This window comes from Phocoena phocoena, chromosome 10, assembly GCF_963924675.1.
Source record: "Phocoena phocoena chromosome 10, mPhoPho1.1, whole genome shotgun sequence".
Lineage (NCBI taxonomy): Eukaryota > Metazoa > Chordata > Mammalia > Artiodactyla > Phocoenidae > Phocoena > Phocoena phocoena.
This window is the reverse complement of record NC_089228.1, coordinates 74,647,893-74,673,988: the sequence shown is the minus strand read 5'-3', so window position 1 is coordinate 74,673,988 and position 26,096 is coordinate 74,647,893. Positions and strand designations below refer to the sequence as shown.

At 33.0% G+C, this 26,096-nt stretch overlaps 2 protein-coding genes across 4 annotated transcripts in view; one reads left to right on the top strand and one right to left on the bottom strand.

Moving 5' to 3' along the window:
* The window catches only part of RUNX2 (RUNX family transcription factor 2), a 209,049-nt gene extending 205,057 nt beyond the window's left edge, over positions 1-3,992 (bottom strand). The window contains exons 1-2 of one of the 3 annotated variants that reach the window (XM_065886427.1): positions 3,820-3,992; positions 3,531-3,654 (exon numbers count right to left, since the gene is read on the bottom strand). In XM_065886427.1, coding sequence (XP_065742499.1) covers positions 3,531-3,654; positions 3,820-3,903 — 208 coding nt within the window. In that variant the 5' untranslated portion in view covers positions 3,904-3,992. Of the gene's footprint in view, positions 1-3,530; positions 3,655-3,819 lie in introns of those variants that run through there. The other 2 variants (XM_065886428.1, XM_065886429.1) reach the window with 2 other exon arrangements.
* The window catches only part of SUPT3H (SPT3 homolog, SAGA and STAGA complex component), a 432,145-nt gene that overhangs the window by 45,680 nt on the left and 360,369 nt on the right, over positions 1-26,096 (top strand). The window lies entirely within an intron of this gene.

Below are 26,096 nucleotides of genomic sequence, written 5' to 3'. Positions count from 1 at the left end.
CATTGGATTTTTTTATATGAATACTTACCTTTTCCCTTTTTCGTATATACAGTTGAGGTATTTAGGTAACCCCTAACCTTTTGCTTCAACAAAGAAGTACAGTATAAAAATATTACCACAGTTTTCATGTGAGCAGCTCTTGAGAGGAAAAAAAAAAGCCCTCTAGATGAATATTTGTTGAAAAAAAAGTTGTGATACAGAATGTCTTAACTCAGCCCCAATACAGTACTTGAGGACCACCAGTGTATAAAATTGAAAGCACATGAGTTTTGAAGCACTAGAAAAGGTTTGTAATTGATTAGCGCTGCTTGAAAGTACTGAAGTACAGTGAGTTTTGATTTGTGAATGGTTCTATTCAATAAAGATTAATTCTGTGTGTTTGATAAAATCTTAGTGCCTTCAATGAGTTAGTTTTTTCCCCCCTCTGCAGTTTATTTAACCATCAAATATTTCAGTGTTCTTTTAACAAACTGGAACATTTCTATCTTACTGAATTTAACTTTAGCATGACTGATTTAAACAAGTCAAACTATCAGTGATTAGTTTGAAGGGTGTAATTGAAGAGATTAATTTTTTCTTCTTTTAAAATAACTAAAGTATATCATAATGTAACCATGTATATTTCATGCTTTCTTGTGATTTAGAGACTATCAAGAGATTTATATAGACTAACAATATTTTTCTGTGATTCGTTTTAAATCTTCTACATTCTAAAATATTTTTAATGTTTAGAAGTAAAATCTTTACCAGTTTTCATGTAAAATTATGATTATTTACTATAATGTTAAATAATACATTATAAGAGTCTTTGGAAATTGCATCGACATTGTTAGCTTTTAATAGGAGTGGTCTTCTATATATGCTCTTTTTAAATCATCTCCCTGGGTTTTGAAATTTAGCTCTGTTATTTTAGAAGCAAGTTGTGACACTTTGTCGCTGTTAAATCTTGAAACTATAAAATCACTATCATTGATATGGACCACAACTATTGTTTTGGAAATCAGTCTTCACACATCACGTTCAGTCGGGTACTACAGTCAGTTACAAAGGTTTTATGTAGAAATTTAGTCTGTCAGCTGATATATTTTCGTAAATAAGTTCTTAATGGTAAGATACTCCATGAGTTACATCTATTCATTTTAACAGACTTCATTTATGATAAATAATGGACATATTTTGAGTAGTGCACATTGAAAATTCACAGACACACACACACACACACACACACACACACACTTTTCACTTATTATTTTGAGGTGAGGCAGTTGGTCAGCGTGTGCTTTTGTCCCTCACCTAGGAAGAGCCTGAACTTTTAAAACTATTTTACAAAATTGGAGCACATACTTTTGACATTTCATTAGGTTGTTTTGATAATCAATTACTTAAGAATTTAAAGCCTGAAGTGAGGTTTCAGACTTCAGATAGATTCCAGAAGGGGGAAATGTTTGTAGTGTGATGATAACCTATGCATTATGTCCACCACCCACCTGTAATTAGTCCCGTGTAGTGGGTTCATCTTATGTTCTCTATCCAGGCTCTCAAATGCTATTTGGGAGTGGGAGAGGGTAAATTCCACTTTTCAGAAGAGGAAGACTTAGTTATGATGTATAAAAATATGTGATGTGATAGATTATTTAATTCATTATCATGCCTGTTTGAAACTGGGTCAAGTTTTGAAAATTTTACTGTAGAAATAGTTACTAAGGATGTCACAGAAATGTAACACTCCCTCATATGACAGAATAAAGAACATTTTAACATATTCTTTGTGACTATATTAGTAACTTTACATCTAATGCTGAAATAGCCCTTGAAATTTGTGTTCCCAATCTGGTTTGAAAAATTCTTATTTTTAAAAAAATAGAGTAACATTGTGAAGAGTAACTTAACTGCTTGAGATGCTGTTTCAAGTTATCCCTCCATATAACAATAGTTTTAAGCATTTTTTTCCCCTCTTCTCTTGGGTGGGAACAGCAAAAGTTTCCATGTATGAGCTATAATTATAATAGGAGTTGTTAATGCAGTCTAGTTGTGTATATGTTCTGCTTCCTTAATGCAGAAATTTTTACAGTAATGCTTATTATCTTCCATTAAATTAAAGAAAAGGATCTGTGATGATTGTATGTGTTATAACTGAGGGGGCCCAGTTAGAACTATTGAGGGAGTCACCTCAGCAATTTTACATTTTTTTGTAAAATACATAGTGTATTTTCTCACCCTTTTAAGAGAAACCTTTTTTCTCCTTCAGGTTTAATTATTTCTCTTTGACTGAAACTAAGACTGATCCTCTGGTAGCCAGTTAAAATGTGTGAAGTAGGAGGAGTAAAAGAAACTCCAATCGTTAGTTGTAAGTTATAAAGCAAAGTTAATACAGGTATACACAGCAAAAGGATTTATTTTAAAGGATAAAAGAAAATTTTATAAACTTGCCTTGTAGAACATGTTGGACAGCATAAAGAAAATCTTGTAAGTGTTTAGATATTTTACTATAATACCATCTTAGCTGATGAATGTTGAAGTAGTTTACTTTTGTGTATTAACAGTAACTTGAAATTAAATATTAATACTATATTATGCCTGCTTTCTTTTAAAGTCCAGCATGACTTAATTGGTATGGCTCTTTTAAATCATGCAGAGTATCCTTACAGAGTTTTCTCTTTTATGAGACTAAACGATACTCATTTTGGTAGGTCAAAGAATATGATTAAAATAATCCTAGACGTTTTAATGTTTGCTATGTTTATAACAGTTTCTACTTATGGATAATAGTGTGTAGATGTAAACTAAAGTTGTATAGAAAGTTATGATTGCATGTAAGTTTTTGACGACTTCTGTGAGCTTTTTAATATCCTGGATATCCTGGGCAACTATAAAGATCTTTTAAAAATGGCTATTACATACTTAGCATAATTTTGTTTCAGTTGAATATATGCTTCAATTATGTAAAGTTGCTTAGAAACAAACTTGTGCGGATATCTATGATGCAGTCTAAAATTATAAGTAGATTTCTTGTAGTTGAGCTGGTTAAAATGTAAGTAATACTGCAGGTTTATTGCTCTGTTTTACATGGTAGAGTATAATGTCAAGATAATTCTGTGGTCTGTTATTTTGTAAAATTGCTTCCTTTTAAAAGTTTGCTCAAATATTGGGAGCTGCCGGGGTGAATACTTCACAATACTTTGATTAATGTAGTGTCTAATTTTATTTCAGTGAAGGTTAATGAGAATATTAAACTTTCCTTTACTGTTTCAACTACCTCATTTCTATAGCTCTAGAAAACATTTAGACTAGTGTGAGATAATTTAATTTTTTCTATTTCAAGTCATTAGTCCGAGAAGTAGATAAGTTACAGATGCCAAAAGCAAATTTGTACAGCAATTTCATTTTTCAACTTTTAGTGCAACAAAACAGCATCATTATGATCTTTAATATAATGTTAGCTGGCAAAGCTAGCAAGTTTATCCGAGAAACATACCTTTATGTTTAACAGGTTCATCTCTTATAGGATTTTAAAATATGATAACACTTACCCCAAAAGAAGTTTTGCTGACATGGTGTCACTGTGCTGAAGAGGCTGTTTGATGCCATAGTCCCTCCTTTTATTTTCAGATAGAACTTGTACCCTCTGTTGTAAATTCTGCTTGCAGCCTTAAACTGAAAACACAAACCATACCCAAACCTTGTTTTAGTTTTACAGTATGCCTGCAGTACATAGACTTGATATTTATTTTTTTCTGTCAAGAAATTATGTAGCTGGTAACATGTGAAAAGCAAGGAAACAAAACAAAAAGAGAATGAGCAAATATTGGAAGGACCTACTATTACTGCATAGACTGTGGTTAGAGAGCACTCACTGACTCTGTTGGTCTCGGTGGCTGGTAGTGACCTGCGGAGATTAACCATTTAAAAACCAGAGACTTCTTGCTGTCCTCCTGGAGAAAGTTTGTACCGCACTTGTGGTTCTGTGGTTGTTTGTGAGGCGAATGAAGCATTCACACAATCCAAAAAAGCAAAAGCTTTCAAACTCCTTTTTTTTTGCAAAAGCACTATTACTGGAGAGACAGAATCATGTGGTTTGTGACCTCATAGTACTCACAGTCAAGTGGGACTGCCTCCCACTGTGGCTTTCCCCCCTCGCTCATGCTCTCTCTCTCTCTGTCTCTCTCTCTGTCTCTCTCTCTCTCTCTCTCTCTCTGACAAAAGGCTTGTGGTAAGGCCCTTCCTGGCATCCAGAAGGATATAGCTTTTTAATTTTTGTGACTCATGAGGATTTGGATAGAATACAAATGCTGAAGGAGCCCAAACTCCTGTAAGGTTAAGCGTTTGTAGAGCAGAACTCTGCTGTTGTGGGCTTTCCTTTCTATCCCCCCACCCCTACTTTTTGTGCCTCCTCCTTTTATTTAGTTCATTATTGTGTCTGTGGAAAAGTGAGCAAAATTGGCTCAAGAGGCTGTGTGTGAAATCCTGAACAACAGTGATGATTTACAGTAATTTACATCTTTGGATTGTATCACATTCTGGGGTCTGCTTCATATTTGCTGGGTGATTGGAGTCCTTCTGTTTTCCTTTTTCTTGTCTTCTTAAACTCATGAATCTGTAACTCATTGTAAAAAAGTTTACCTTTCTGAAGGTCTGGTTGCAAACTGCTTGCTGGGCTTGACTGTAATTGGCCGTCATGAAAGTGTTAGTCTGGGGATTCCTTTACAAATATTAAATCACGTCTGTCTAGTTTATGTATGATCAATATTAGATGCCGGCTCCTACAGTAAAGATTAAATATAATTAGTATCTTTTGTGTTATGTTTACCTTTATCTCATGGCTAGTTTGAGTACCTTTTAAAAATGAATAGCAAAAATTGTAGCATAGTTTATTGGATGAATCTTAGTTGTCTTTATGTGTGTAATAATTTTTATTTTTCAAGGAAATATACTCATTTTGTATACTCATTTTGTATCGTTTACTTGGATATTAACTTTAACAGAACCTTTGATAGCAAGTCTTATACAAATATAAAGTAAAATTCTTATGTTGTAACTTAGATTGTTCAATGTTATTGATTTTTCTAAGCTCAGAATGGAGTGGGTTAACAGAAGCTGTATTTTTTGTTTATAATAGAAGCTTTTGAAATAAATTACAAAATGCTGTGTGTAGTAAGGAATAATGCACACAGAGTATGTTAGTCGTCTCGATTTGCTAATTCTGATTCAGAAGAAAATTGGAAACATCTTTGGGAAACTATCTCCTTTTTTGCCCCTTTGGACATGTATGTATAGAACTCATTTTCTTATTAGGATGATTATATATCATAGGCAGAGAATTTCATATTTATGAATAGAGCTTCCTGTTTTCATCAGTTGAGAGAAATGGGGTATTTTTCAGCAAAAATTATAAAGCCGAACAGACCAATTTTCTAGGCATTTTTTTGCCATTTATCCACGCCACTCTGAATTTGCATGTTAGACTTCTTCCTAGTGTGATAGTAACCAGGAGTGGCATGAAGTAAATGAGTGGGAGGGTGGGCGGAGACAGTGAATTACAAAACATTATTTGGGGTGTATAATGGGGTAAGGACTGGGAAATACTGAGGAGGATGTTAGAGCCAAAGTACCCCTTCGTATGGTCATCCTAGCACAGTTCATTATCTGTTTTTGGTTTATATTTGATAAAGATAAATGTACTAATGTGTTCATAAGTTTCTTACGAAAAAATAATTTGCCCAAAATACACTGGGAGGATATGGGAATGACTTTAATCCTTTATTATTCAAATACCTAGAACTTTTCCATAATAAATTTTTAGTGATAAAAACCCAGAAATAACGTTTCAGTGTTTTATTTAAAATACATATTTATCATGCCTCATTGTGTATGTAAACAGGTTTTACATTGAAAAGTAAAAGCTTTCATTTAACATGCAGTTATTCATGCAAAAGGGAAAATTTATTCATTGATTCTCTTTCATAAATAAGGCGTACGGTGGGATCTGTAGCTCTAATTAATATCTAAAGTAAGTTAAAGGAGGGCTTTGTCTATATAATTTGTGGAATTTTCAAACATAGTTCCGTATGCACATACAATAGCAGCAGAATCAGGCAATTGAAAAAATTTAGTAGTCTGCTAAGTAAACGCTTTTCTTTTTTCAGAATGAGTTTTCAGTTTCTGCGTTTGGATTTGCTGACATCTTAAAACTTTTTGCTAAATATTTTCTCCCTTAAAATTTTTTGTTTTTATTAAGTGTACTTTGGCCCTCCAAATTAACTGTATATGTATCTGAATAATTTTTAACATCTATGTGTCTCTTAACTGCTTGTTCTGTTTTTGCAGGTAACCCTCCTGCACATAATTTTTGGGTCAGGGTAATCACTCCTACTGCTTAAGAGTTTAATAGATATTGTTGAATATGCCCTTTCTGTTCTGTGTGAGGCCCATCAAATTCTGGCAGGAGAAAGTAGTGAAGTCTTGTGCTTTAAAGTCTGTATATTCATTATGTGCACACACACAAACACATGCATACGTACATACATACATATACTTTTTTTCTTTTTATAAATTGAAAATCTATCCTCTTTGGAGCAAATATTACTTTGTGGTAAAAATTTTAAAACAACAGTGATAACTGGTACACATTTGATAATTGACAGTCTGTTTCATTAGAAATAGCTTACCACATGTGTTGAAGAGAGACTGACTCAGAAAAGTCACTGCAGATAAAGCAAGCTCTTGATTATGCTTAAAATCAGAAATGCAAACCATAGGGTTTTTTTGGTCTTTTAAAGACCCTCAAAACTTCATTCTTTTAGGGGATATATTAGTATTTGCTATGTTGAAGTAAGTATCGAGTTTAAGTCTGCTGTATAAATTATGTATTATAATGCCATGGAAATGAAATATAGCTTTGAACTTGAAAACAGTTTCACGAAAAGTAAAGAAGTCAGTTATTTGTTTTCCCATTGCCTTGTATTTAATAAGTTTGTCAACATTGGTCGAATTTTTTGCGTTGTATATTGTTATATGATATAAGACTGTAATGTTTTAAATGCTACATATATATCTTCATTGTTACCTTTTGAATCATTTTTAATTTTCTGAATTAATGATCCTATTATAATACAGTAGTTTTATCAATACCAGTCTTGTGCCCATTTCTATTTTTTTTGATTGTTTTAAACTTATATTTGTTGCTGTTCTATTTTTCTTTTCATTGAAAACAATAGAAGCAAAATAGGTTTGATGTAGGAATTTTATAAATTGTAGAAATCCTATTTTGGCTTAAAATGTTCTCATTGATTAGGAGGTTTCAGCAAGGAATTTTCTTAATTTATTGTTTCAACTTGGTATGTGACAATTTTATTTGGATTTGATGTATAGCTGTTGAGACTTACATAGCATTTATTGGGCCTTTTATTGATGCTTTGAAACATTTTTACATTAGTAAAATATGTATAATTTTATTGCTATTTTAAATTATGATTATGAGAGATTTAATTACACTTCCTTATTTTAATGGGGTATATATCCATGTTCACACCTGCACACACATGTGTGGTTGTATGTGTGTACAAGGTATTATTTTTTGGTACTTAAAAAAAATTTACATATATATGTGTGTGTATGTATATATATACTAAAAAAAGTGGTATTTTTTGTAATCAGAGTATTCTTTGTTTTTCTCCTCAGTTTCTTTAAATTTTGTAAAAACCCAAAGCACTACCATATCCATGATTGTTTGAACAACTTCATTTGGTTAGTATTAGCAGCTCTCTGTCTGATGTGAGATAATGTGGAAGTTGGATGCCAAAAGAGAAAGTAGTTAACTTTTGTGTCTCTCTCTCTCCCCTTCTCTCTCCCCTTCCACTCCTCTCCCTTTCTTCCCTCTCTCCTCCAGGCTTTTTTGGTTTCTCTTTCTCTGTTTTGACATTTATAAAATCTCAAAGTAGATTCTTAAGGTTCTAGTAGGGGATATTGACATTAATCTTCACTAATGAATACGTTACAGGTTTGAAGCGTCTAACATTCAAGGCAAATCATTGTTATATCTTGTTATAGTACACCTCATTTGTTAGATGGTATTGGCATCTGATTACAGAGATTTAACATTTTTTAATTCCTTCCTCTGTGTTAATTTACTTTTACATTGTTTCACATGAATTTAGCCCTTTAATTATGAGGATTACTTTTTTCTCCCTTTGACTTTTTCAGAGTACACAGTGATCCATACTTGTTTAATGTAACTGTATAAATAATTCATGTTTCTTATAATTATTAGAACAATTCATCTTCTGCTGTCATTTTTCTAAGAAGAAAAAAAAGTCGAGAACTTGCAGAAAATATGGGAAACATGCTCAATATGACAGCTGAGGATGTGGCTAGGGTAAAGCAGGAAACTACTACCCACAATGCAATGTTACATATACTACCACTTAATAAAATTTATATCAGACATGCTACTGACAAAACCAAAGGAAAATAATATCCCAACTATACTAGTTAGCATACTAAATATATCTAGGGAAAAGTGAAACTGATCTTTTTGGAACCTTTGTACTTAGAGAATATAGTAAATGAAAGTGTGGGACATCATAGTACGTTGGAGCCTTTGTGCTATGGGACTTGTTTGTAGGTGAAGCTCTCTTATAATGAGAACTTTTTGGATATTCACTTTCCTGGAAAAGGCACAAAAGGGCACCCTTTTTCTTTTTTGATTGAATTGTTGCAGTATTATATAGGGTTCGAGGACATTGTCATCTAGTAGGAAAGATAAGTTAAATTATGAGATGTTCATCACGATTATTTATACTTTTCACCCAGCCAGGTATATTTCTTTACATTTTGCTTTAAGTTGTTTTTTATTGCCAGGTTTGAGATGGGGCTTGAATTGTTCACTGAAGCATTTTTCTTTTCAAAGTAATTGTTTTTCTTGCTCTTTCTTTTTATTTATCTTAACCTACCTATAGCTTACCTGACCAGTTTATATGCTTTACTAAAGGGGGGGTTAATCTAAAGCAGAAAACTGCTTTTATAATGTGGTTGAAAAAGATACAAAGATATCTTCTAAAAAAAAATCAGGTTTTAATATATTTAGGGTTTCTGTTTTTAAGTCTTAATCTTTTGTGCTCTTAACTGTCAGACTTTACTAATTTTGATGAACTTAGTACCTTAGTAATTTAGATGAATTTTGAGGTTTTATAAGGGAGGTTTTTAAATATTTAAATAAGGGAAACATAATAGTTCTTTTGAATTGGTAAATAATGTATAGAAATTGTATTAGATAAAGAATAGAAAAGACTATTAAGTTAGTGTTACTTATGAAAGATTCCTTAGTATTCCAGTATATAAGTTGTCACTGTTTCCGACCTGGCATGGTATTTGTCATCTCACCATTTAAACATTAATATATTGTCTATCTGTCTATATCTTTATTAAGGCTGATTTGCTTAATTGTTTGAAGTATTTTCTCCTTAAGAGACTGCTTATCAATAACAGCTGTAGCACTGTGGCTTTTCTCCATGGACTCATGGTGGTCTTTGGAACAACGTTCTTCAACTTTGACAGGTGAGACAGAGGCTCTCCAGTGCCACTGCATTTGGATGAATCTAGCTGTGGTTGGAGAAAATGCATCTTGCCAAAATATATGGGTGAGACCACACACAGCCTTTAAAATAGTTATTGTAGGCTTATTTTTAGGGATACATGTCTTGACAGTTCTTTTATTTGCATGCCAATTTCATTGCTGTGTATAGATTTTTCATTGGTTTCTGTAAAGGCAATTGCAGATTTCGGTCACTATTTGTTAAGCCTTGTGTATAATTTACACTGGAAAATACTCTGAGTTCAGCCATAATTAACAATATAGAGAATATATTGGAAATGAATCACTAGAATACTGATCTTTTTGTTTTTATAAATTTGACAGTATTCCCATTGGAAATCTCAATTTCCCAGACAGCTTAGTAGTCAAAAATTGCTCCAATTTGAACTTAAAGATTAAATAAATTATGAAAGAATTTGAAAATATTTATATACTTTAATTATATTAATAATAAAAAATTTGTGGTTCATGTTATTCAGAAGTACATATTTTTATAATGGTATAATAAAGCATTGTTCAAAATATAAGTTTTACACTTTAGTAAAAGCTTGAAAATTTTGAATCAAATTGCCAAAGAAGTCGGTTTCTTAGTGCATGGGCATAATATGCAAGCCATTCAGTCTTTTTATGGGATGATTAAAGCTTTATTTAACTTAGTGAACTATAAAAATTGACTACATTTTTTTTTAAAAAGTATGTTTTGTCTTCTAAAACTGGCTTTTTCAGTGACCAGTAAAGAGCACGCTTTAGACTTTTAGAAAATATTGTTTCTTTTTATAAGATATAGTATTTGGATAGTTATTCATGATTCTTATTAAGTTATTAGTGATGACAGTATTAAAGCTTAATTTCTTAAGTCCTGGCAATGTCCTAGTCACAAGACTTTTCACTTGATGATGAATGTTGGCTAGGTATATATTTATAAAAAATGAAATCAGCTATGATAAGATTGCAGTTCCATTCTAGATATTTTCATAGTGAAAACAGAATCTACTGAGATAATTGGAAATTCAATTTACTCCCCACCATTATCCCAGTACCTTTCCATTGCTGAATGGTTCTGGCAGGAAAGTACTGGGGAAATTGTGTTCCTACAGCTTTTCCAGAGAACAAGTTTTCGGAAAGAAGAGAGAAGATAGTATACACAAAAAGACTGTTTAAAGAAAAATTTGGCCCTTGTCTCTCAGAAATTGGTCATGTATGTGAACCTTGACTGGATGCTAGATTTTTTAAAAAGCCTCGTAAGTCATTTTTAGGATATTTGAGGAAACTTGAATATGGACTTGATATTGATGATACTATGGAATATTTATTAAGTGTGATAATGCTGTTGCACATATATAGGAAGATATCCTTACTCTTAAAAGAGGTGCATGATTTATTTTCATGAAGTCAGTACTAAAATTCATACATAAGACAGATGTGGCAAAATGTTAACTATTGGTGAGTCCAGGTGAAGGGACTTTTTTTTTTTACTATTTATTTTAGGCATTCTGCTATTTTTCATCTTAAACAATAACTTCTTTTTTTAACATCCTTATTGGAGTATAATTGCTTTACAATGGTGTGTTAGTTTCTGCTTTATAACAAAGTGAATCAGCTATACATATAGATATAACAATAACTTCTTAAAGGTGAAACATGTTTTGGGAAAGGTGTATGGGGATTTGATTTCAAAATGAAATCAGGTAGTTGGGGAAAATTCCTTTATCTTTATAAATAGTAAGTTTTTTTTTTTTTGTAAAGAAGTGAATGTGGATAGCCTGGGCTATACATAGCAATTTTAGGTTTTAGTTTATAGTTTTATTTTTTACATAGAAATTCCATTCACATTAAAAGAACTAACTTTCACAAATTTATACGTGGCAAATATAAATTGAAAATGGTAAAATAGTTTTGAAAATAGCAATATAAAAATTTTTACCTTTTTATTATAGTAACTCAAGTCTAGACCAATAAGCTAGAGGTTTTTAGAGGATCAAAATAAGCATCTGTTATTGCTATGTCATTGTTTATTAATTGGATGCTTCTAAGATATGTAAAAATGCCTTTAAAAGTTCATTCACATTAAATAAATACTACTGAATTGTACTACCGCTACTAAATTGTTTATACTATTAAATTATACTCTTTGAAGAAGTGTTTTAATGAGCAGAAGCCTATATTTCTGTATTTAAATTATTCTGAATTTGTGTTTTTTTAGTTAACACCCTACCAGAGATGTTTACATTTTTTCTGTAGAGGGCTAGATAGTAAAGATTTTTGGCTTTGTGTGCTGTAAGGTCCCTGTATACTACTCAACTCTGCCATTGTAGTCTGAAAGAGAGACAGTAAATTAGACAATAGGTGAATGAATGGGCATGGCTGTGTTTCAGTAAAACCGTATATGCATGAACGGGCAGCTGGTGTGCCATAGTCTGCCCACTCCTGCTACCTCTGTACTTTTATATATAGAACTTGTGGCCTAGTGGATAGCCTCTTTTATAGAAGAGGCAAGAACAGTTTGAAATAATGATCAAACTTTTAATTTACTTATTATAATGAAAATCTTTTCTTAAAGTATTTTAAAAATCTGGGTTTTTTGTTTTGTTTTGTTTTAATTGATTGTTATGTGAAAGATCATATCTGTGGGGCTTTATAACTGTCTTTTCAATTGAGTAGTGTAATTTCATCTTGATCATATAATTATATTGTGAATAGTTTTATAAGGCACCCTAAAATTCTTTTAGGAATAGGGTTGGAATCCAAATAAGTAATCTTGATTTTAATGTATCCCCAAATTATCATAAATCTCAGTATTTATATTAGTCGTTCATTATTACTGGTAAGAAGGATGGTAAGATTCCTATGCCTTTTATCCACAGAAATGTTTTCTTTTCAGAATTCACAGGATTTAATGCCCAAGCATAAAATATTTAACAGAAATCTTATCAGAGATTATGAGCTATTTTCTCTCTTTTTCATTTATATTTGAATTTAAATCTGAGTAGATAAAGGAATTAATTATTTTTGGTATTAATCTCTAAAACATTCATTGCACCCATCACTGTACATATTATCCAAAGTAAACTAGCTTTCTGAGGATTCACCTACATTAGCTCGACTGACTATTATTTATTGGGTGATGATGATGATTACGACAACTGAGCAGGAAAAGAACACATTTTTTTCAATTGGTAAAGAGCAAATGAACCCATATTTTGATCTGAATTTGAGACCTTTAGTGTATCATTACTACTATATAAATCTCATAAAATTTCATCACAAAGTCTTCCTTCTTTCTCTCCTGCAAGCTCTGGTCATTGCCTGCTTGCCCTCATTTATGATAAAGTTCTAACATGATTATTTTTACGCCACACCCCTTTCCCCAATATTTAATTATAAAACAGACACATAAATCATTGCAAGTAATGAGAATAGCCTGTCTGGGGACTAAACACACAAAAGTACTAATAAACCAAACCTCAAAAAGCATCCTCCAAGGTCATTTAATGTGGATTCAGACTACCCTATCTACCTTAATAGATTTTTTTAAAAGGTAGCACTGTGCTGAAAGCAGTTTAACAAACAGGAAGAACATTTTATTAAACATACTTTGTTTAAAAAAGTTAAGGAAATATTTAATATGTAAGCAAGATTTTTATAAATTAATTCAAAAGAGTTTTGGCATTTAAAGTTTTAATGTTCATTTATTAGGAAGATGAACCTTTGAGGAATAAAACCTGGCCTAAAAGTTAATGGTTAAATACAGATTTATTATGTTTTGCCTTCTGTTTGTACAATTTTAAATTTCCAGGGTTCTTGTCCTTTTAGCTATCAGTTCAGTTTTTAAAAAATTAAGAATCCTAAAGTTTGCATATTTCTGGAAGAGCTTATGGATTATTCCATATAATTGATACATATGACAGCACTGCTCTTTAGTTATTTACTGTCTGAAATCATTATAAAGCTTAATACTGGAAGTGTCAAAAAGAACCATTTAAAAACTTAACAGGTTTTATTTTTTAGAGCCATTTTAATTTTACAGAAATTTGAGTGGGAAGTACTGGCTTCTATATACTTCCCCCAGCCCTCAGTTTCCCCTACTGTTAACATCTTCCATTGAGGCCTGTGTTTGCTACAATTGATGAGCCAATATTGGTATGTTATCTCCTGAAGTCAGTAGTTTATATTAGGCATCATTCTTTGTTGTGCAGTTCTGTAGGCTTGATCAAATGCATAATGTTATATACCCATTATTATAGTATCATACAGAATATTTTTTTCTAGAAATCGCCATAAAATTTTGGTTAAATACGCATAACAAAATTCAGCGTCTTAACCATTTTAGCAACTGGTGTTTTTACTCTGTCTATAGTACTGTCTGTTTCAGAATGTCATATAGTTGGAATCATACAAAATGTAGGCTTTTCAGACTGAATTCTTTCACTCAGCAGTGTTCATTTAAGGTTCTTTTTTGTGGCTTAAAAGCTGATTTCTTTTTACTGCTGAAAAATATCTCATTATATGGATGTACCACAGTTCGTTTATCCATTCACCTATTGAAGGAAATCTTGGTTGCTTCCAGTTTCTGGCAGTTATGAATAAAGCTGCTATAAATATAAGTGCTGGTTTTTGTGTGGACATGTTTTCAACTCACTTGGGTAAATATCGGGTTTTCAACTCATTTGGGTAAATATCAGTACTTAGGAGTGCAATTTCTAGATTGTTTGTTAAGACCGTGTTTAACTTTGTAAAAAACTGCCAAACTGTCGTCCAAAGTAGCTTTTACCGTTTTGTATTCAGAGCAGTAAAGAGTGAGAGCTCCCGTTGCTCCACACTTGTCAGCTTTTGCTGTTCTCAGTGTTTTGGATTTTAGCTATTCTGATAGGTGTGTAATAGTACCTCATCATTGTTTTAATTTGTATATTCCTTAATGGCAAATGGTGTTGAGCAACTTTTCATATGCTTATTTGCCATCTGTGTATCTTAGGGAGGTATCTGTTCAGATCTATCCCCCGTTTTAAATTAAAATTTTTAAAATTGAGTTTTAAGAGTTCTTTGTACATACCACATTTGGTTTGTACATTCCAAATGTGAATGTGACACTTGAATTATTTCCACCTTTTGGTTATTGTGAATAATGCTGTAATTGAACATTGATGTTTAAGTATCTCTTCAAGTTCCTGTATTCAGTTCTTTTGAGTGTATACCTAGGAGTGGAATTGCTGGGTCATATAGTACTTCTGTGTTTAGCTTTTTGAGGAGTTGCCAAATGAGATGTGTGTTTTGCAAATATTTTCTCCCAATCTGTGGCTTGTCTTTTCATTCTCTTTACGGTATCTTTCGCACAGTGGAAGTTTTTCATTTTAATGAAGTCTGGCTTACCGTGTTTTCTCTCATGAATCATACTTTTGGTGTTTGTATCTAAAAAGTCTTTCTAAATTCAAGTCATCTAGATTTTCTCCTATCTTCTCTTCTAGAAATTTCATAGTTTTGAATTTTACATTTGGTTTGTGGACTATTTTGAGTTAATCTTTGTGAAAGATGTAGGGTCAGTGTCTAGATTCATTTCTTTTACATTTGGATGTTTAGTTATTCCAGCACCATTTGGTGAAAAGAGTATCTGTTGGATTGCCCTGCTCATTTGCGTGCATCTGTTTCTGGGCTCTCTGTTCTGTTCCATTGATTTAGATGTCTCTTCTTTTGCCAATACTGTGCTGTCTTGATTACTGTAGCTTTATTATGGTGCAGTGACATATCAGTTTGTTGATATTCACAAAGTAACTTGCTGGAATTTTCTTTGGGATTGCATTGAATCTATAAATCCAGTTGGAAAAAACTGATACCTTAACAATTTTGAGTGGGAAAGCTGTGTCAGTGAACACAGAATGTCTTTCCATTTTATTTCAGTCTTCATTGATCTCTTTAATTAGAGTTTTGTAGTTTACCTCATATAGATCTACATAGTTTATTAGATTAATATTATATATAAGTATTCATTTTTTTAATGTCAAGGTAAATGGTACATATTTTTAAAATTTCAAATTCCAATTATTGATTCCTGGTATGCAGGCAAATAATTGGCTTTCATATATTTACCTTATATTCTACAACCTTGCTATTATTAATTGTCTATTGTTTCTAGGAGTTTTTTATTGATTCTTTGTAATTTTATACGTAGACAGTCACGTCACCTGTGAACAAAGATAGTTTTATTTCTTCATTTCCAATCTTTATACCTTTTATGTCCTTTCCTTAGCTTATTGCATTCGCTAGAACTTCTAGTATGATGTTGAATAGTAGTGGTGGTGAAAAGGGAATGTCCTTGCCTTGTTGCTGATCTTAGAGAGGAAAGCATCTAGTTTCTCACCATCAAGTATGACATTAGCTGTAGGGTTTTCGCATGTGTTCGTTATCAAGTTGAAGAATTTTAATTTGCTGAAAATTTTTTATTATGAAGGGGTGTTGGATCTTGTCAAATTTTGTCTATTGATAGGAACATATGGTCTTTCTTTTTTTAGCCTCATGGTATGATGGATTAGATCAGTTGATTTTCAAATAAATCCCACTTGGTTGTGGTGAACACTTCTTTTTATACAATATTGAATTTTATTTGCTAATATTTTGTGGAGGATCTTTTTGCATTTGTGTTCATGGAAGATATTGTTCTGTATCTTTCCTTACTTACAGTGTCTTTGTCTGGTAATAGAGGAATGGTAACCTTATAGAATGAGTTAGGAAGTGTTCCCTCTGGATCAGATTGTAGAGAATTGAAGATAATTGCTTCCTTACATTTGCTGGGATTCACCAACGAAGCCATCTGGGCCTGGCGCTTTCTGCTTTAGAAGATTATTATCTATTGACTCAATTTTTAAAATAGATATAGGCCTATTCTGATGATTTATTTGTCATTGTGTGAGTATTGGTAGCCTGTGTCTTTCAAGCAATTGGTCCATTTTATCTGAGTTATCAAATTTGTGAGCATAGAGTTGTTAACAGTATTCCTTTATTATCTTTTAAATGTCCATGGGATAAGTAGTAATGTTCCCTCTTTCTCATATTAGTAATTTGTGTCTTTTTTTCTTAAACTGGCTAGAGGTTTATAAGTTTCATTTTTTTTTTCAAAGAATCAGCTTTTGGTTTCATCAGTTTTCTCTATAGATTTTGTTTTCAATATCTTTAATTTCAGCTCTAGATTTTATTATTTCTTTTGCCTACCTTGGTTTTAATTTGTCTTTTTTCTGTTTTCCTAAGGTGGAAGCTTAAATTACTGGTTTTAGATCTTTTCTAATATTAATATATGCAAATAATGCTGTAAATCTCTCTCTAAGCACTTCTTTTTCTGAATCCACAAGTTTTGGTGTGTTGTATTTTACTTTTCATTTAGTTGGAAATATTTTGAAATATTTTCAAACTTACCTTGAGACTCTTTCTTTGGCCCATGTGTTTATTGATACAGTTGGTTTAATATCTACATATCTGTAACTCTTGTCTGTCACTGATCTTGTTCTTTGTTTCTCTCTCTCTCTTTCTCTTCTTGGCTTCCACTCTTTTTATGCCTTTCCTGGTTGGTGTTAATTGAGCATTTTATATTGTTCCATTTTCTTTCCTCGCAATATATCAATTATACTTCCTTTTCTTTAAAAAGGTATTTTGTGGTTGTTCTGCAGTTTGAAATATATGCTTAAAACCATTTTGGGTCCACCGTGAAATAACGCTATATGGCTTCATGGGTAGTGCAAGTACCTTTTTTTTAAAATAAATAAATAAATTTATTTATCTATCTATGTATCTATCTCTCTGTTTTTGGCTGTGTTGGGTTTTCATTGCTGCGCACGGGGTTTCTCTAGTTGTGGCGAGCAGGGGCTACTCTTTGTTGTTGTGAGTGGGCTTCTCATTGTGGTGGCTTCTCTTGTGGAGCACGAGCTGTAGGCGTGTGGGCTTCAGTAGTTGTGGCATGCGGGCTCTAGAGCTCAGGTCAGTAGTTATGGCGCGCGGGCTTAGTTGCTCCATGGCATGTGGGATCTTCTTGGACCAGGGCTCAAACCCGTGTCCCCTGCATTGACAGGCAGATTCGTAACCACTGTGCCACCAGGGAAATCCAGTGCAAGTACCTTATAAAAGAGTATTCCCTCCTTTATAGCATTGTTGTCATTCATTTCCCTTCTCTATAAGCTATAATCATGGAATACATTGTTGCTATTATTATTTTGAGCAAACTAATATTTGTTAGATCAATTAAGTATAAATAAAATTTTAAAAAGTTTTATTTTACCTTTTTTATTCCTGTATAATGCTGTTTCTTTCTCTGTATAGATCTATGTTTCTGACTTAATCATTTTTTTTCTCTTTGAAGGATGTCTTTTAGCATTTCTTGCAAGGCAGGTTTGCCGGTAACGAACTCCCTTAAGTTTTTCTTTGTGTGTGTGAGAAAGTCTTTATTTCTTTTTCAGTTTTGAAGAATAATTTTGATGGACACAGAATTCTAAGTTGGTGGCTTCTTTCTTTCAGCACTTTAACTAAATATTTCATTCATCTCTCTTCTTACTTGCATAGTTTCTGAAGAGAAGTCCAATATAATTATTATCCAATATTATCCTTGACCTCTTTAGGTAAGGTCACCCCTCCGCCCCTCTCCCCCAAACCCCCGTGAAATGGCTGCTTTCACCAGAATTTGCCATTGTTAGGCTTTGTTGCAAATCATGTTTATATACCAATTTAGAAAAATGGCAAAAGGTTGCATAATATAAAGAACAGAAAGCACTCATAATTCTTTTTCTTAGAGATAAAACTTTTAAATCGGTGTTTTTTCTTTTTGTATATATTCGAGACATCTATATTTATACATATATATGTGACTTTTTAAACTTAATTTTTAAGTTAACATTATGGTATGTTTTCTAAATATATTAAGAATCTCTATAATACCATTTTAGTTACTAAATAGTATTCCTCCTTGTGGGTATTATAGCATTTTCACATGGTTGAACTTTTAGTTCTCTGTTTTTCTCTAATGTGCATGTGTGTATTTAAAACCTGTTTTTGTTTTTGGGATCTTCAATTATTTTAAGATTTCTTTTGTTTCAGAGGCTGCTTGTTTTAGAGCCTGTTACTGCTTTTGTTTTTAAATAGTCATCATGTAATTCTATTGAATACAAAACATTTTTACTTATTTTGATGCTTTTTAAACTTTCAACTTCTGTGGTTTTATGGCTTTGTGCCAGGGATAATCAAAAGCCACAAGATTAAAATGACCCATATTTTTGAAGCATCAATTTTAATTTCTGGTAAGTAATTTTTAAGATATAATTATAAACATGGATGTATTGTGAGATCAAGGTAAAGTTAACAGGAAATTTAAATATAAAACTGGAGATTTCAAAAAATTTTGATAAATTCTAGTATTTTGGTGGAGTTTTGAGAAATAAATTGGTTTAATTTGCAACATGTGATATTTTCAAATTTTATCTCTTAGTTCATGAAATAATGATTATGTTGCTCATCACCAGTCATTTACTTTTCTCATTTGAGTAGACCTAATAGCTGTGTATGTTTTACAATGTATTGTTATGGACTTTTGAGTTATTTGTCATTAAGAATTGGGTAACATTTTAATAAATATTCTTTACATTTGTTAGACATATCTTGTAAGATTTGTTCCTGGTTTTTGTAAATGATTGTTTTGATATGTTACAGGTAGATCAAGACACAGATGTCTGGGAATTAACTGTGAAACATCTTTAATTCTCTTCTTCAGTCCCTTCTTTTTCCTTCATTTAAGCAATTAAATTAAAATTAAATGAAAAAGAATATTATCAGTAGTTTTTCCTGTTATGAAGTTTATACCTGTATTTTGTTGAAATGTAGAAAACAAAATTTCTTAATGACACCATCATTCTTCCAGTCACTGGATTTTTTGTTCTTTGACTCCTTTATTTTAGTTGATTCTTATCACTTGTTTCCCTATAGCCTTTCTTTCCCTCTGTTTTTCCAACTTGGTTTATACTCTAAACTTCCTGACCCTTGCCTTATGAATTATGACCTCATTTCTCTGTCTCGAAATTTATCCACTCTAGTACTTCTTTGTTTTTACTTTTGTTACTACATACCTCCTATATACGTATGTATAGTTAGGTAGGTCAAATGCTTATTCTAGGTCATGGTGCTAAACGTCATTTTCCAAACTTGTTTCTTGCTGTCTTCGCTTCTCTTTATTCCTGTGTCTGTAATGGCTTGCTTGTCTCCACTTCCTGAAGTCCTGGTCATCCTCCAAGTTATCACAAGCCCTGCCTTTCCTTAAAACTTTTTAGTGAACTTCAGAGTGAGAACAACATGAGGTTCTAGAAAGAAAACAGCTCTGGAGTTTGTCGAAACTGTGTTCCATCCCTGGCTCTGCAAATGATCGACTCTGTGATTCAACCTCTGGAATTTTCTGCTTCTTCATCTCTAAAGTGGGCATAATCATTTTATGAATATTATGAAAATTAGATAATGTTTGTAAAGTGCCTAATACGAGGAGCTGATAAGCAAATTATGTTGAATCATTCATTCGGTACATATGGGATGTCTACTCTGTGCTGGGTTTTCTCTAGGTGATGAGCTGTACAGGGAAGTAGATGTTGAAGTTTTAAAATTTTACATACCATTAGTAATTTAGGGGAGGGGAATTATGAAGGTGAGAGAAAGTAAGATTGTCTTTTTTGTTTTCAGTAGCAAAAGCAAAAGTTCCTATGCTTGAATGTCAGAAAGACCTACTCCTACTGCAGCTTAAGAGACTATGTACAGAATGTTTACCAACATATCTTGAGGTGTTTTGGAACCAGGGCAGCTTTAGGATGGTGTGATTTGGGGTAAACCTCAACCTCAGTGTTTTCATCTATAAGATAGGGTTAAGAGCGTACTCCCCCATCCGTGGACTTCTGTAAGGATGCGATTAGATAATGTATGTAAACAAATGAGCACAGTGCTACAGTGCTGTTGTAAGTCCTCACAGTAACACTATGAGAGATGAGGAAATGGAAGTACATGAATTCTAAGTGACTTATCCACAGTCTTGCAGTTAATAGTAATGGCAGCAAAAGCAGCTGCCATTGCCACCTACCTCTCTCACTGCCTTCTGTGAGTTTGTAGTTTCTGGTCTCACCGAAGTTTTGTCCATGTTGTTTTTAATGCAGATCTGTGTTACACAGGGGAATAGGCGAGGGGAGAGAATCACAGTGGCTTTTCCTTGGCAGTTATGGTTGATAGGAAGTTGCATATCAATGATATTTGCTGATGGTCAAGAGTCTAGAGAGTCTGGAGAAATACTGTATGTCCAGAATTACTATTAGATTGCTGAAAGGTCATAAGATTGATAATCTCATTGTGGTTCAGATTAACTTCTAAGAGAACTCTTTGTTCTACTTGGTGATACCATTGATATAAGAGGAAAGCTGTGTTATCTTTGAATTTTGAAGGGTATAATTTAAATTTTTCTTCTATCACTTAATAACTGTGACTTTGGAGGAACCACATAACCTCTGAAATGCTACCCTAAATCATTAAAACTGATGATAACGCATCTTGAAAGATTATTGTAAGGCTAAAATGAGATAAAGTTTAACTCCCTCTGACATAATGCTGAGCTCATAGTAGATGTGGCATTCATGAGTTATCTCATTCCTTTGTCAGCTGTGAAGATTCTTTTTATCTCTGTTTTGCAAATGAGGAAGCAGAAGCTCAGAGAAAGGTTGTGTGAATTGACCAAGGTCACACAGCCAATAGGTAGTGGATCTAAGATTGGAAGCCAGATCTGTCTGCCCCCATTGCTAACTAGAATTCTGTATAGAAGAGTTATGTTTTAGGTGGGGTTTAGACCGGAAAATGTTTGTGAGATCTCTGTTAGATTTTATTTTCTCAAGGCCAGCCTTCTCAGTTTCTCTCTTTTGCTTGCAGTGTAGTGGTTGAGGGAGACTTCTTGGGGAAACTTGGCTTTCCCATTTATTTGCTGTGTGACTGGATGCGAGGTACTTCACTTCCCTGACCCTCTGGTTCCTCATTTGTCAACTGGGAGTAGCAAGGTATCTCTCTCAATGGGATTTTGTGATGTCATACTGTGGAATGCTTCAGTATATAGAATAAACCCTCAGTTGGCATTAGAGTCAATAGTGTGGAAAGAGTTTGGAATTGAATAGACCTGGAATCTGGTATAACTCTTCACACTTTTTAGCTCTGAGTGAGTTAATTGTTTGGAAACTTAATTTTTTTCTTATCTTTAAAAAGAGATAATAAGACCTACCGTACAGGATTTTTGTTGATGTTTAAAGGATAACATTAAAAACAGTGCCCAGAAGAGTATATACAAAATAAATGTTAGCTTTTTCTCCCATTCTGCTCCCCACTCCTGCCATTTTTTGAAATCTTCAGCATCCTGGTCCTTCTCCAGAAGGGATTCATTTGGTCCTAGGACAGTGCAGTTCAGAACTGACTGCAGCGCTGCAGGTGTAGTGCAGCCTGTGCCTGGCAGGCAGTCTCAGTCTCAGGTCTTCTGGGACAATTATAGGCCACATTAGCTTAGTAGTTGTCTGCCTTTTTGTCTCCAAGTGAAAGCAAGAGACCTTTTTACTTGGCAAATAATTTTAAAATTTAGACGGAATTTGTCCAAAGGAAGATAATTGTATTGTAACATTTAAATAAGAAGTTGTTACTGTGAAAAGAATATTCCTACTTCAGTCTTCTCTGTACTGGTGTTCAGCTATTACGATTTTTCTTTAAAGTCTTTCAGCAAGCATATTTAGTAACTGTCTCACCCTTAGCTGTCAGACTCACCACACATGACATAATGCAGGTATTACTGATGGATATTTTCTTATAGTTACCTCTTTTTTAGGAACTGAGGATAAGAAAGGTAATTATGCATAAATATTTCCTAAAAAGTCTATATATTAGTCTATCAGTTAATGGATTATCTGACTTCTCAATAAATTATTATGATATCTTTTGAATATAATACCACTAATGATTAGATAGTATTTCACAGATTACTTTCTTAAAATTTACATGGTCATTGTGGGAGTAAAATATTACATTTGATGAGACCCTTGAGGCTCACCCCCATTGACTAAGTGACTCAAGTCCCATTGTGTATTTAATTCCCAGAGCCAGGACCAGATCTCAGATTTTAGTTGATATTTTCATGAAAACATCATTGTTTATTTATAACCTTCCTTGTTCCAAAAAGAACTTAAAATGACTTTTAAAAGTGGGAACAGCATTGCAAGATAGAATACATTAAGAATGAGGCAAAAGGAATATAAAGTCGGAAAATAGGATGGTGTTCAGGCGTCAGGTTGGTATGTGAAATGCCTGCAGAACATAAAAGTTTAACTCTTGTTAAAGTTTGAAGCAGCAATAAACCTGAGAACCTCTCACATAGGACCGGAAACTGAGCACAAATAAATATGTATAAAGTATTCATTGCAGCATTGCTTGTAAATTCAAAAACAAAAACCAATCCAAATATCAAATAGGGGAATGGATTAGTAAGTAGAAACAAATACATAGCATGGTTGTTGTTGGACAGTTTAAATGAACTAAGTCAATAGGTACTAACATGAATGGATACATTTTAAAAACAAAGGAGTGCAAAAAGTAGACTGTAGAGGGACATGTACAATAATGACATTACTGATGCAGATTTTTAAAACAACACCATGCCATGTTTCATGCATAAGAATAGTATTCCAAAACATGGTGAGAAGGATACATACCAACTACAGATTAGTGGTTATTTCTGAGAAGGGAAGGAGAGGGAGTGAGGGAATATAGTATAAAATAGATATCAGTTATATCAAACAATGTATTTAAAAAAACTGGTGGTGACTTCTTAGTATATTCTCAGTAATGTTCTATCTTTAAAGTAATTCATAATTTAAAAAATGTTAGCATGAGAAGTTTTAACAAAAAGCAGGTAGCAGTGTATCATTAGAATTTAGTAACATGTTCTTATTTTTACAGTTGTCTTTATAGTAAATGATTCTGGATTTTTATTGATGGTAGTGGAGTAAAAAGATTTCCGTTAAAATTGAAGTAAAAAAAAGTTGATATTTGAAGAAATTATTAAGTAAATAAGAATGTAATAGTATGTTGGTATGCAGAATTGTTGAAGATGGAATATGAAAAACACATTGGGAAACACCAAGTTTTAAGATTCAGTTTCTTACAAGGTTAAAAGAAGTATGTTACTCATTTTTTCCTGATGCTGAGACTAGAAATTTTCCTATGGCTCCTATAGGAAGGATAGTATATAATTTAATGTGTGTGACTTGTATCATAAATGCAGGACGCACTCGTAGGTATGTGTCTCCTACAGTGCCTTGCTATTGACTGACATTATCATTCCAAAGTGCGGTTAAGTGGAGGAGAGGAATGTTAGGTGGGAAGATGGGTTGATGGACAGCGAATGGGCAAAAAGTTGTGTTCTTTCCAATGATTTGTCTTTATCAAGGGATAGGTTTTAAGAGTATCTTAAAGTAGCCCATAGCTCGATTATTGCAAGGAATAGTTGGATTTATAAATAGTACTCAGAGAATATTGAATGTAGACTTTAATATGTTATGCCAAATATGCATGCTGCTGTACCTCTGTTACATGTAAAATTTACATGTAAAGTACAAATACGTTTTAAAACATTACTGGATGCGTAGTAGCTTTTGTCATCTGTATTCTTCGTAAGTGTGACATAGCTATTATGTTTGAACATGTGACTTTTTTAACGTTAAAAAAGCAATATGCTGACTTAAAATGGTTGGAAATCACTATTGTTGAATTGCCAAACTGCATATGCTTAAGTCTCTTTTTAAATATTGTTACTTTCAGTTCTCAGTGATGATTCTTGAAAGGTACATAGATTGCAGCCCTTCTTGGTTGCTGATTAAGTAGTGACTTATGCCTCGAGGTTAAGGTGGAACAGATTTGATATCATATTGTGAAAGTTGAGGAGCTGAAGGTAGATGTGCCAGATAAGGGAGGTGAGCTCAGGAATCACCTGATGGCAGCACTGGGGTTTTCTTTAGAAAACAGTATTAGGTAAATTTTAGTAGGAAGTGAGTACTTGAGGCCCCACAATTTTGTATAATAAAAGTGTGACCATAGTAATGTTAACCTGGAAACGTTTTAAGGCAGATAGAACAATTAGCCATTCTCAGCCATAAAAAGATAAAATTACAGGAAAGCAGTGTGCAACATATCTAACTCTGAATAATGTATTATTTTAGTATACAACATTAATGCTTAATATTTTTAAAAAGTTACAAGATACACAAGTAATAACTAAGTGTGGTGGTTGCCACAAGTAATAGGGTAGATCAGTTAAAGTTGGGAAGATGCAGTTTAGTTTTGGAAATAAGAAAAATTTGATTTAAATTTATTAATGTTCATACACATTTAAAAATTGTGGTAACCGACATCTATATGTATATACATAAATTTTGCCATTTTTACCATTTAAAAATGTACCGTACAGTGGTCTTAAGTATATGGAATGGTTATCTAACCATCACGACCATCTGTCTCCAGAACTTTTTCATCTTCTCAAATTGAAACGCAGTACCCATTAAACAGTAACTTCTCATTCTTCCCTTCCCCAGCCCTGGCAACCACCATTCTGTTTTCTCTCTCTATGGATTTGACTGTTCTAGATACTTTATATAAGTAAAATCATACAATATTTGCCCTTTTGTGACTGGCTTATTTCCCTTAGCATAATGTCTTCAAGATTCATTCATGTTGTAGTGTGTTTCAGGATTTCTCTTTTTTTTTTTTTAAAGCTGAATTCTGTTGTATGTATATACTACATTTTGTTTATCTATTCATCCTTTCTGTGAATTAGGATAGGTGTCCTTTCTGGGCAAATCAGTTAGAGTTCCATTCTGGGCTAAAAACCCTTGATGATACAGACTGGTGAGAAGATGACACCTTCGGATTAAAAAGCAAAAAACAACAACCACTCCCATCTGGTGTACTTTGCCTTGCACCAGGGTGCACCCCTGGATGGTTCAGCTTGTACCTATTCACTCAGCCAGGTGCTTTTGTGCAGGGTATAAATCCTCTAACCATGCTTGATAGTTCTGCTCGTTTATGTATTTCATATCTTTAAAACCATGTGCCTTATCCTTTACTACTTCACTTTTCTTCATTCCTTGTACTGGTTAAGTATATATAGTACGTGTGCTTAGTGCTGGAGATATAGAATGGATAAAAGACATTAGAGTGTATTAGGTGGTAAATGGATGAGCAAAACAACGTTATAAGGATGGCAGAGGAGGGGTACATAACTTAGCCTCAGGGGATAACAATTGGGCTGGATGTGATACTTAAACTGAATTTTTTTAAACATTTTTATTGGAGTATAATTGCTTTACAATGGTGTGTTAGTTTCTGCTTTATAACAAAGTGAATCAGTTATACATATACATATGTTCCCATATCTCTTCCTTCTTGCATCTCCCTCCCTCCCACCCTCCCTATCCCACCCCTCTAGGTGGTC